The sequence below is a fragment of the Nomascus leucogenys genome, chromosome 3 (assembly GCF_006542625.1).
Source record: "Nomascus leucogenys isolate Asia chromosome 3, Asia_NLE_v1, whole genome shotgun sequence".
In the NCBI taxonomy this organism is placed as follows: Eukaryota; Metazoa; Chordata; class Mammalia; order Primates; family Hylobatidae; genus Nomascus; species Nomascus leucogenys.
In genome coordinates this window covers 108,933,015-108,946,397 of record NC_044383.1, presented here as the reverse complement: position 1 = coordinate 108,946,397, position 13,383 = coordinate 108,933,015, and the positions used below count along the sequence as shown (strand labels likewise).

The 13,383-nt window shown below is 36.7% G+C and overlaps 1 protein-coding gene across 5 annotated transcripts in view; it reads right to left on the bottom strand.

Moving 5' to 3' along the window:
* PKIB (cAMP-dependent protein kinase inhibitor beta) overlaps window positions 1-13,383 on the bottom strand; it is a 117,605-nt gene that overhangs the window by 52,462 nt on the left and 51,760 nt on the right. For 2 of the 5 annotated variants that reach the window (XM_003255641.3, XM_012505897.2), the window contains exon 3: window positions 668-734. The exons of 1 other annotated variant lie outside the window; for it this stretch is intronic. Coding sequence is in view for 2 of the 4 variants with exons in the window: in XM_030809628.1 (XP_030665488.1) it covers window positions 668-734; window positions 11,905-11,912 (75 nt within the window). In the remaining 2 variants the exon portion in view is untranslated. Of the gene's footprint in view, window positions 1-667; window positions 735-11,904; window positions 11,922-13,383 lie in introns of those variants that run through there. 2 more of the 5 variants (XM_030809628.1, XM_030809629.1) reach the window with 2 other exon arrangements.

The window sequence follows — 13,383 nt, the reverse complement described above, 5'->3', positions numbered from 1 at the left end:
AAACATAATTTTTTTTCACTTACAGGTTCTTCTAAATTTATCTAATAAAATATTTGTTTGTGAAAATGTGTGCTTGTCTTGAACTCTGGTAAATTAAAATAGAAAAAGTCTCCTAGATTCCTCATTCTTGAGTTGATCAGTTTTGGGTATAGGACAATAATAGGCCTTTCAGAACTATGATGAAACTGCATGGACCTTAGTATTATGAGACCTAATTTTGATTTTTTTAAAAAATTCACCAAAAGTGGTCATAGAATAGCCATATTAACTTTTAACAGAATACTATTTCTTCCCTTTCCTGTGGACCTCTTTTTCTCTTCCTTCTCATTGATGTGACAAACTCTCTAAAATACGTAGACATACGTGTATTTTCACAAAAGGAGAAAAGATAATGAAAAAGACATCATCAAAGAGAAATGTCCAAAGAATAAACCAAATATTTATGAGCTATGGATAGACTTGGTGAAGGTTTTCTAATTGAGGCTTTGGTTTATTTATTTTGTTGTTTGAGGAGTGGTAGATTTTTGCATATGTATTACTCTCATTCAAATTTCGCATGCCACTTCAGACTAAATATCCATTTCCTGTCAAGTGTTTTATGGTAGGAACCATTTCTTTCACAAAATCAATATATAATTTCCTAAATAAAGAAGAAAAGGATACTTACAAATCTCTGATTAAAATATGTTGTTATTTCTGAGACAGGTTTAAAAAATTCTGATAAACTTTCTTTCCTGCAAATTAAAAAAAAAAAACTATGAAGAACCAGAAAAGGTGGCAATTCAGTTAATCAAATTTTAATTACTTTTGGCTTTTTAAAATATTTAGTTAAAACTGGTAAACATCACGACTTGCCTGACTTTCTTGGGAAAAGCCGAACCTCTAATTCAAACATAAAATTTTCTATTAAAAGTCCAAAGGACCTTATTTCAAATAACAGTTATTAGTTCCCAAGATTATCAGCTACAAAATCCAGTGGATGATTGCTGCATGGATGCTGTTAAGGATCGTTGTCAGGTTGAGAAATCATCATGTAAAAAAAACTGATCATTACAGGAAATATTTGTAGCCACATAAAAATGATTGTAGGACAATATTTGGCATGATACCACCTTTGGAAGTTTGTAGAAACACATCAGACTTTGAGAATGTAATTGTAGAGAATCTTCTGCACCCTCCATAAGTATTCTAAGGCATTGTACCAATATTCCCAGTACCCACATAAGGATCATGTCAAAGGAATCGAACCATCTTGCTCTTGGAAATCAAAGTAAACTACCTATATATAATTCCTATTCACAGAATGGGCCTTATATTTCAGGACTTAGCATCTGGCACAAGAAGGGTGAAAAATAATGGGAGTATGAACCATCGGTATGCACATTAGCCACTCATAGCAATAAGGCACTTTGCAAATTCTCCTCACCACACTCTCACTGCCTTAGTTCAGCCTACCATTCACTCTTCCTGGACTGTGGCAACAATGTCCTAGTGATTTTCTTGTATGCATTCTTGCTTCCTGCAAATCCATTCTTTACACAGGTGTCAGGTAGAATTATTTCAAAGTAAATATAGTAATGATCATTCTACAATTAACCCTTACTAGTCTGCCTATCACCTACAATATCAAGTCCAAATCCCTTCACATGGTACATGGTGCCCTCCAAGAGCTAGCCCCACTCCACTTTTCCTTCCTTTTCACCCATGCCCAACCTGTGCCAATCCTAAAGCTCCACAGTCACACTCCACCAGTAGAATCCTGTGCTTTATTTCTGTCACCCCTGTGGCTGAGTTTCTTTGCCCTCCATCTCTTCCGCATCCCCTTGCTAGTATATCCTCTTCATCTATTCTGGGTCAACTTGGGCAACCCTTTCCAGAGCCTTCTATGCCTTCCTTAGTCTAGGCAGGTTCCTTCCTATGTGCTCTAAAACACTCTGGTATATATCTGTCTTTGTGCTTATCACAGGCATTACACATTTCGGTTTAGTGCCTGCCTTCCTGCTGCAAACACATTTTTTTAAGCCTTTTGAGGGCATGGACTATGACTCATTTGTCTTGTCCCCAGCACAGTGTTTCACAGATGGTAGGAGGAGTGCAATAAATACCTGTTGAATGTCAAGGTGCATTAGGTGTTTTTCAGACTTGGAGCTGCCTGAATGCATATTTTATCACCTTGGAAGAATTTTAAAATTAAAAGCAGACATCATTTTAACCTTGTTCTCATACTCAGTTTCTCAAATGATCTTTGCTCTTCCTCTCACTCTTTGTCTGGGACTTTTTCCTTCAATGAGTCCTGTATGTCCAGACCAAATAAAAGGAACTGAGAAGAGGATGTGAGAAATAAATGAAGAAATGATGATACAGTAAGTAGCAAAAAGATAAAAATTTGTAAACTTCAAAACTTATATAATGTAATGTAAATATACACCCCTAAAAGACATGATTAAGAAAACAAAATTTTGTAGTCTTAATATTTTCAACCATTTGGACACAGCTCTTGGCAAAGATCTAGTAGAAACTATAAATAGGAATATAAAGACTGTTAGATAAAAGTAAACATTGCTATTTGCATTTTAAAAATGCATGTTTAAAATATCTCTGGAATTTCATAACCTTTCCATGATTAATTTTTTTTATTTTACAGAAATCCACCTATCCCTGTCTATTGCAACACAACCAAAATAAAAAAAAGAGTGAAATAGTTATGTTTTTCCCTCTCTACTTCTTTCCAGTTTATTTTACATACAAATATACCTATGTGGTGGACTTTGAAAATATTTCATCCATATTTTTTATTACTAATGTACATAAAAATTCAGATTTAATGAAGATACGCTTAACACAAAAATACTAAAGGTTAAGAGACTGTGAGAGTCTCTACTCATCCTTTAAAGTATCAGTTATCAGATATTTTACTAATGAAAGTGCAGTAATTCTTGGGAAGATTTCAGGAACAGTAGCATGCCCCTAACAAATACAAAAATAATTTTTGTGTGTACATATCTCCTATATATGAATATTTATACTATAAATTATAAGTATTACTATCCTAACAGTCTAATATAACTTATTTGCTACATTAGTATTATATATGTTAAATACATTAACAGACATTAAAAATAAAATATAAATAGATACAATTAGATGTTTTAATATGTTTTTCATGATCTTCAGTATACGATGCAGAATTTGCATGATGTTTCTACCACAAAAGGTCTGATTCTTTCTTCATTCTTTCTCCTGAAACTACAACTAAATCAAGAGAAAACTTGGTGATATACATGGAAGCTAAGACATACCAACAGCCAAAAAGCCAGTGGACTCATCAAGGTGTATTGATACCCTTTATAAAGGGAGCAGATCAAAGTATGGGTGAATCAGCAGAAATTTATCACAGTAGAAACACATGCACATTCAGAATTAGCAGATATCTTGAATGTCATTTAGTTCAATCATTTTCAAACTATTGTTTTTAGATGAGGAATATTTTCTTTTTAAATGAACCCCTTAGCAGAAGGCCTACATTCAAGATGGATACAAGCAGAACTACTCTGGGTACCTCGGGCTTCAAGGTCTGATGCTCTACTCACTCCCTTCCCTACTCTTCTCCTCCTTCTCAGGGAAAACTATATGTCTACACTGCCACTTTAGAGATGAGGCTACCAGGCTGGAGATGGAACAAGAGCAACCTTTTCAAGAAAGATATAATAACGTAGCTAAAAATATTAATCTTGGTGCTTGTCCATCCTCCTTTTTGATGGACAATCAGTACTTGCTTGCAGGAACTGATTTCTCTGCATGTCCCAAGCTGACCTCAGTTGTAAATATAAATACTTAAACCATTAACTAACAGGATTTAAGGTAATTTTTGATACTAGGGTTTGGTAAAACAATAAATACTTATTTTTTCTTCCAAACATAGATTTTCTAACTTGAGTTTTAATTACTCAAGCAGCCAGCCATGTTAACATGCAAATAACATGCATAAAGGAGAAGAATCTATCAGGTCTGAAGCACAAAATTTCAGGGGGTGCCCAAAAGCTCAGAAATCAAGATAAATAACATGTAAATGCCATACATTTTAAAAATAGAAATTTATGCAAAGATCTATGATGAACAAAATATCAAAGTTTTAAGTACAGATTTAATCCTGAACTTGTGTAACTTAGCCTCATGTATCTCACCTGGTTCAGTGACTTCTCTGAAAAATGAATTGTAAATATAAAAATCATGTCAGGTTAGTTATGTAAATTTCTGCCTCAAAACACCAAGGACTGTAGAAGGAGAAGGAAATGTAGTTTGGAGGACGAAGTCCACTGAAAGGCATGTTCCGGTAAAGGCTTTTACACTTCAGTGTGTAAGACTGGGGATCAGGTGAGGTTGCTTGGGAACAAATAAGCATCTGGACAACTGTAACACATGAGATAAGACCTAACCTATGCTTTCATTTGAACTATTTTACAGTGTCAGTGAGCTACTAAATCTAGTTATAGCTACTTCAATAAGTTTTTTTTTTTTTTTTTTTTTTGAGACAGAGTCTTTCTCTGTCACCAGGCTGGAGTGCAGTGGTGCAATTTTGGCTCACTGCAACCTCTGCCTCCTGGGTTCAAGCCATTCTCCTGCCTCAGCCTCCCGAGTAGCTGGGATTGCAGGTGCCCACCACCACACCCAGCTAACTTTTGTGTTTTTAGTAGAGACAGTGTTTCACCATGTTGGCCAGGATGGTCTCGATCTCCTGACCTCGTGATCTGCCCGCCTCGGCCTCCCAAAGTGCTGGGACTACAGGAGTGAGCCACTGTGCCTGGCCCCTTCAATAAGTATTCTTTTAAATTTTTGTTTTGTTTTTAAAAGCAAGGCATGGTTCTAAAATACATAAAAACCTGAAAGTTAAAATGTATCCAGTGAACATCATCTGACTATGTGAAGCAAATTAACCACTTCAACTGTAAGACCTAGTTTTAAAAGTCTACTCTTAAGAGGATGCATTTAACCTTTCAAGCATTACAGTGGTGAACACAATCATCACAGAGATGAATCATGGTGACATTAAAAATGATGTGAATTCATGAGGATGTTTTCTGTCCACCAACTCAAACGAACTAGCTTAAGAGAATGAATGACTCTGTCTGACACATAGTAAGTACTCAACATACATATACTAAATGAACAAATTAATGAAATAATAAAAGTTGAAAGATGGCTGGCAACAGGTATACTAGGACCAGATTATAAAGAATATTGAAACAGAGACTTCATTCTGTGGGCCATTGAGCAAAGGTTTGATGAGGTTTAACAACAACAACAACAATGACAACAAAAACATGTGATTCCTTATAAGAAAGAATTGGTGATGGGTGGATTGGTAGTGAGCAAATAGCAAATACAGCAAAAGTTTTTAGAAATAGCCTTGGCAATGGGCAATAAGGACCCACCAAAGGGTGAGGACTATAAAACTGGAGGAAGACGAGTGTAGGGAATACTGCTGGCTGGCTGCTATTTGCTCCTCTTCCCCTTTCTATAGAAATATAAAGTTTAGCTGGGTACATAGCCACAGATAGTATTACCAAGACTTCCATGCTGCTAAGTCATGCAACTGGATTTCTCCATTAACTATGGCTAGGTGCAGAAGTGATATATTCCACTTCCAGGTTACATACTGAAAGAGAAGGGATTGTGGTCTCTCCTTCCTCTTTTGCCCTTTCTGAAAACTGGACTGCATCTGTTGTTGCAAGTCATGCTTCATGAGGTGGACAAACACAATACCTTGGAGATGACAAAGCAACTAGATAGAAGGGGCCTGCATCCTTAACCTGGTTAAGCCACTATACCAGCCCTATAGCACCTGCCTGGATTACACATAAGATAGAACTAAACTTACATTGTGTTTCATCCACTGTTATTTTTGGATTTTGCAATAACTGCCAAACTGATGTCTGAAACTAATATATATGGACATAAAAAGCATTTACAAAATGGAAAAATCCATGGAATGTGGTGATAGGCTACACCGAATGAGGGAGAATGATGACCTCAAACAATTCCAAGGTTTTATGCCCAGGGAACTAGGACAATAGTGGAACCACCAACAAAATAACAGGTGAGAGGGAGATGGGTGGAGTTCAGATGGTGGAAAATAGCCAAGGCGGGAGCTGAAAGTATGGGCCTGGAACTCAGACAAAAGGAAAAATTTGAAAATAGAAATATCAGTAATTTTGTATAGTATATACAGATGAAAATGTGAAAATTAATAGAATCTAAGACTAAGATCAGAGAATGCCAAAAGCTGAATGATGGGGTATTCTCACAGAAGGCAGAAGAGAGCAGCAGTAATCAGCAAAGGTTAAAAAAAAAAGAATGTTATTATCCTACATAGGAAAGGGTTAATGATTAAAATCATGGAATAATAGAATTAACCTTGATTCAAGCTGACAAACAAATTTAAAGGGTATCTAATGTGGGCTAAATATCTTAAATCCATTTAAAGCTCCCAAGAAAAACTAAAGCAATTATTTCTTGAAATAGAAAGGCATTAATTACAGTTCTGAACAAGCCAGATCTCAATAATTTCTTTAGTTTAAATTTCCAGAATTCCAAGAGAAAAAAAAAAAAACACCCAACAGGTACCTATGTCATTCTGTCCTTTTTAAATTCTCACAATAGAGGAAGAAAAGAGGTGACAAGAATGAAGGGAAAATGAGGCATAAGTGCCTTGCTACTCACACATTCTTTCTAGGAGGCTGATTGTTTTTGTTTTGTTTTTTAAATAGGGATGGGGTCTCACTACATTTTCCAGGCTGGTCTCAAACTCTTGGCCTTAAGCAATCCTCCCACCTTGGTCTCCCAAAGTTTTGGGATAACAGGAGTGAGCCAACGCACCCAGCCAGGGGCTGATGTCTGTAAGTAGAAATGGCAAATTGAAACAAATCCTCCTCAATTTTTATTGTTTCATTGGAAGATATAGTGATTTAAATTTCACATTAAGCTTTGAAGTTAATAAAGTTGGCAACACAGAAACCAACTGTTACATATAAGAAGAAAGAGTTTGGGAATCTGTATCACTTGTGAGATGTGCTAATATTCCTGGAAGGTCATCAGCATTCCAGAACATTCAGGCAACATTATACTAGGCCCCCCAACAGTTCTTCTTCTCCACCTGGCCTGGTTGATCCAACCAGGAGGACATTTTTTAGGGAGAAGTCAGACCAAAGATTTCTGTTTTGTATTCCATTGTCCACTTCATATTGACAAAACACACGATTTAACTTTTTCTTTGAAGATTGTTTTCTCTCTAGCTTTAGTCTGCAGAATGTGTAGTATAGCTGCTTAAGGGACATCAGGAAATATTCCATTTTTCTTTACCAGCACATTTTCATAAAAGTCGATCATACTGATTCACTTTGTATGAGAAATTGATATCCCTCTCTCTTCCTTTGAAGAGAAAGTGGTTAGGAATCTCCTTTTTCTCCTCATATAGTGACTGCATTATCCACAGTCTTTCCAATTGTTTGGAAGACAGTTTTCATTGTTGTTTTTAGTGTTATCCTTGAATCCTATATACAGTATTCTTTTAGATTCTTAATACTGGCACATATTTTGGGATTCTAAACCCTGTCATTTTTTTACTTAATGACCAGACAATACTTTTCACTTCTCCAAGTAGATCAGAGTGTGAAAACCTGCTCTAAAATGACCTTTCCTTTACATATGGTTGCAGAATACCTGAACAAAGGTTGCTGTACACCAAGAAATTAGCTTGAGGGGAAAGAAACCTTTTTTTCTTATTTTGAGTTGGAATAAGAGAAGAGTGTATATATGTTAAGTGGGAGCAGGGTAGAAAGTGGGGGTTGCATTTCATGACACAGCATTCGACACGCAAAATTGCCATTGCTTCACTCCTAACTGTCTGTATATCTTTTCAGGTGTGGCCTGTGTGGTTCTAGAATTCTTGGCATTTAAATATAACCTGAAAGCCACTCAGATCAACCCGGAGAGACCTTCTCTTTACTTTTTTACCATGTGCCACATAAAAACCACAGCACCGAAACAGCAGATTCACATTTTTTTTTGTAAACTATTCAGTGCTTCTTAATGTTTGCTTGCAAAGCCTCAATAAAAGAAGTAACTTTTAATTTTTTTCCATAACTATTAAACTTCTTAGCTTACATTACCTTCTTACCTATATTATAATCCTCAAAGACCAACAAAAAAGTTCATAAGCTTTACGTTATCTTTCATATCACTTACAACTTTTATTTTTATTTTTTTTTTTTTTGCGACAGAGTCTTGCTTTGTCCCCCAGGCTGGAGGGCAGTGGCATCATCTCGGCTCACTGCAAGCTCCACCTCCCAGGTTCACGCCATCCTCCTGCCTCAGCCTCCCGAGTAGCTGGGACTACAGGCGCCCACCACCACGCCCGGCTAATTTTTCGTATATTTGGTAGAGACGGGGTTTCACCGTGTTAGGCAGAATGGTCTCGATCTCCTCGGCCTCCCAAAGTGCTGGGATTACAGGTTTAAGCCACCACGCCTGGCTGACTTACAACATTTTAATAGGTATATCTGAGGTTAAAGAGGAAATTGTTAGGCATCACAGTTAATTTTGATGTTAATTATAAAATTAATTGAAAAAAGTTAAGTCTAACCCCAGTATTGTTACATACATAGACGCATATTTCCATCTGGCATCTATAAACATTTGTGCTCACAGAAGAAAGCCAATGAAAACTATGTTAAATATAAAAAGGAACATACCAACTCACTGGGAGGAAAGGCAGCAAACAAAAGTGGAGTGTCCATGACTTTCCAGATGCTTTAAACATTCTCTCACTGAATCCTTTCAAAAGCCGTCAGAAAAAAAACATTAGTACCATTGGATGCCTAGGGAAGCGTAAGGTTATAATTGAACCAGTGCCAAGCAAGGTCAAGTCATGAATCCAGGTGTGCCTGCCATACTGACTTAATACTAGTAGTAGTGGTTGACTAAGTCGATTCACAGGATCAACAAAAAGAAATATACTTTTCAGACTTTGTCTGAAAGTAAAGTTGATGAATTCTACTTTAGAGGTCACTTTTGATATATCCCATATTTTTTCAAAATGGTTTCTATAAGATACCCTCTTAGCATTATAGATTAATACCAGATGTTCAATCCCTACCTTGATAAGATCAGTAACCTGCTCAAAGGAGTCTGTTCTGTTTCAAAAAGCACACACAAATGCGCCCATGAGGGCAGCTCAAAACTACTAAGAGATGTGTTGTCATATTGCGTATCCACCAGAAAGTGACTTGATAGACTCCTAGAGACACAGAGGGGAAAGGTGGAAGAGAAGTACAAAAAATAAATAAATAAATAAATAACTAGCACATATCCCCAGTTTTAAAAAATGTTTTTGAAGTAGATATTATATTTTTGTGCCCTTTTGAGTCAGTCAAGATACTGCTATTAAATGGACATGATTTTGGTTAGCTAAATGACCCCTTACAAAGCAATAAGCCCTTTGAACTTTAGTTTCTTCTTCTGCGTAGGTAACCTGTTGGAAATTTAAGGGCTTTTGCAAGGTTAACCTGCTTGAATCTGGCTGAGAGGCAGTGTCGATGGTGAGCGCACTGGGCAAAGGAAGTCAGATGGTCATAAAGGTTTGGTCATGGAAGGCTAAGGCTGGAAAAGACTAACATTAAAGACAGTATAATGCTACGCACATGAGCTTTGGAGACAAACTGGCTCTAGAACATAATAGCTATATGACTTGGGCAAACTCGGCTCACATTTCCTTATTTGTACTGTGGAAATAAACACCTCACAGGATGTTGTGAAGATTAAATGAGACAATGTCTGAAAAGTACTTAGTGTAATTCCTAACATATAGTAAGTGCTTAATAAACAGAAGTTGCTATTATGACTATTCTTTGAACCAAAGGAAAAACTGTGCTTTAGAATGTTAAATGACTAGCACAAGGTCACAGGCCATTCCTTTACTGAGGTGTCAGGTTAGGGGGTGGAGGATAAACTCAGCTTCATCAAAAACCAAATTACCTCTAAATAACCAATTATATGCATAGGACCAGAAAATATCTATGAAAATTTCAAATGCACTTTCAGTTTTTTTCATTAAAAACTGACTTTACAACCAACTTTCTTTTTTCCTTTCCCTGACGTCTGTTTCCTTTCAAAACTAACACTGTGTGAATTCCTGTGTGATTTTGATCTTATTATTTTTTGAGCTGAAGGTCTCTCTCCCGAGTCTACTTTGTCCTAACATTGTCATTGCTGTTTCATTCTCCTGTATCCTAGAAAAAGCACATACAGCAGATAAATGCATTAGAAGGATCTTATTCAGAGGAATATTTCTTTGCTAACTATTTAACATGCTGCAGATTTAGATGTTTTTATCTAAAGAAGATGCAGATTGTTAGTTTTGAATTTTAGACTAAGAAAATAATTTGAAATAAAATTTTGCAATAAATCCATTTTAAAGGGCCCTTTGAAGAGTGACTCTTAAGCATTATCTGCAAGAACAATCTCTCAAAATAAACTGGCCAAATTAAGGTTTCGTATTTTGCTCAACAATAGACAAAGGTTGAAAGGTTCACTTCTGGTTTTCCTACTTATCTTTACTAAGCAATGCAGCCTAACCTTATTTCTTTTTGTCATTGCTGTCATTTTGAAACTTTTTTTAACCCAGGTATATGAGTCAACAAGAACAAAAACAAGCTTAATTTTTCTAATTCATGATCTTTCTAGAACTGGAGAAGCACTTATAGAAGTTCACTGTATTAGGCTGTACAGACTATGTACTTCATGGCTGCCATTCACTCTAGTCCAAGGAAGACTAATAGCTAAATGTAAACACTGTTGATGTCACTAAAGTCCAAATTTGAATTTAAAAATGTATTAATATTCTTTTTACAAAGGTTTATTTTTCCCTAAAGGGGTGTTTACTAGGCATACTAAATTCTAAACATTACAGTTATATATTACATATTTGCCTTTAGAAGATGAATTATTTAGATATGCTTCACTTTAAGGCATTACATTAAATTAAATTTAAAGGCAAGAAGGCAATAAACAAAACAAAAATAAACAACAACAAAAAAAACTTGACGAAAATATATTTAATGTCAGACCAGGAACAGTGGCTCATATCCGTAATCCCAGCACTTGGGAGGCCGAGGTAGGAGGATTGCTTGAGCCCATCCTGCAACATAGTGAGACTTTACCTCTACAAAAAATAGAAAAATTAGCTGGACATGGTGGCACACACCTGCAGTCCCAGCTACACTCGGAGGATGAAGCAGAAGGATTGCTTGAGCCCAGGAGTTTGAGGTTACAGTGAGCTATGATCGTGCATCACTGCACTCCAGCCTGGTGATAGAGAAAAACCCGTCTCTAAAATAAATAAATAAATAAATAAATAAATAAATAAATTTAATATTTACATTAAGTGTCAAAATTATCTCCTTCCTTTAATCTGAGAATGACTACAAGTCTCATATTTAGGCCAATGACAGTCATAACTAGCTGAATTTATACTTCCTATAAGAGTATGTTGTCCATGTCAGGATTTGTCTGGCTCAGAGAAAAATGGCAGCTGCAGTGCTGAGTCACTAAAACCAATTCTCAATGAAGCAGCTGCTGCTGAAAGCTGGGCTTCAAACATCAATCAATCTCTGACTGTTGCAGCTAGTCTGTGGATTTTGTCAGTTGTTGGTACTTTCACCACATTGCAGTATTTCTGTTGTCATATCATACTGCACTTGTTGACATAACATCATCTTGTAGAGACCTTCAATATGAGAATATCCACATCCTCATGAATATGTAAATAAATTTTTTGAAGGAAGTGGTACAAAGAACATATGTTCTAAATGCTAAAATACTAATTTTCAGTAGAATGATTCCACCCACCTCCACATTTCTCTGAGGCATTGGTCTGAAACAATCACACTTCAGCCCTAAAACGAATACAGATATGGTGTTATGGGTCGCATCGTTTCCCCCGAAAATATATTAAAGTCCTAACCCCCAGTACATGTGAATGTGATCTTATTTGGAAATAAGGTCTTGGCAAATGTAACCAAGTTAATATGAGGTCACACTGGAGTAGGGTAGGTCCTTGATCCAATATGACTGGTGTCCTTATAAAAGGAGGGAAGACAATGTAAAGACAGACACACGGAGAATGTCCTGTGAAGAGATAGGAGGGACACATCTACCAGCTGAGGGATACCTGGAGCTACCAGAACTGAAAGAGGCAAGAAGGATCCTCCCCTCTAGACATCAGAGGGAGCATGGCCCTGGCAACACTTTGAGTTTAGGCTTCTGGCCTCCAGAACTATGAGCAAATAAATTTCATTTGCTTTAAGCCACCCAGTTTGTGGTACTTTCTTATGGCAGCCATTTTGGGACATCCACCTGGGGATGATGGTAGACTCTTAGCAGCTCCTGGGGGCACAGGTATAAACTATGTTAATCCAGGAAACATAGTAATTTAACAGACTCTTCTTTCAGGTTACATTTTCTCAGATTCATCTTTTTAAAATTAGAACATCCCTAAATGTGTAGCCAATTCCTAAGATAAGCAAAACCAGGATCAGACTAATAGATCTTAGATTAAAGAATACATTAAAATGGTTTGAAATGAGCCAGGTATTCTAGAATAGCTTGTGTTTCTAGTGCTTTTAAGTGTCATCTCATGATCTGTGGGTATTAACAGATATCAAGCTATCACCACAATTACCCATGCCCAGAAGTTTCAACACACTGAAAAGAACAGAGATATAACAGAATCACCAGAGTCCAATTCCCATGAAGTTTTTCAAGGCAAAGGAAATGAAGAAGAAATAATACAATCAGGATAAGGGAAACAACAGAAATAGACCTAAGGAATTGAGCCACTAAACTAAACCTACATAATTTATTGCTCAAGCCTCTCTCTTGGAAGGCAAACAGCAGCTAGAATCAGACACCCCTGAGTCTTGCTAGCTCTGCTACTGATTAGCTCTGTGTCTTTGGACAAGTTATATGCCCTCTCTAAACTTCAGTTTACTCATTGGTAAAGTGACAGTAATAATTTTACCAGCCTCATAAGGAAAGCTTTCAGTAGTTGTTAGAAATGTTATTACTAAATTCAATGCTAGCTTAAGTTGCCACCTCACTCATGGAACAGATATTACTCCATGCCTCAGCTTTATGTTTTTAAATCAGAAAGAGGCCGAGCACGGTGACTGATGCCTGTAATCCCAGCACTTTGGGAGGCTAAAGCAAGTGGATCGCCTGAGGTCAGGAGTTCGAGACCAGCCTGTCCAACATGGGGAAACCCTGATTCTACTAAAAATATAAAAAACATGGCTGGGCACGGTGGTGCATGCCTGTAATCTCAGCTAC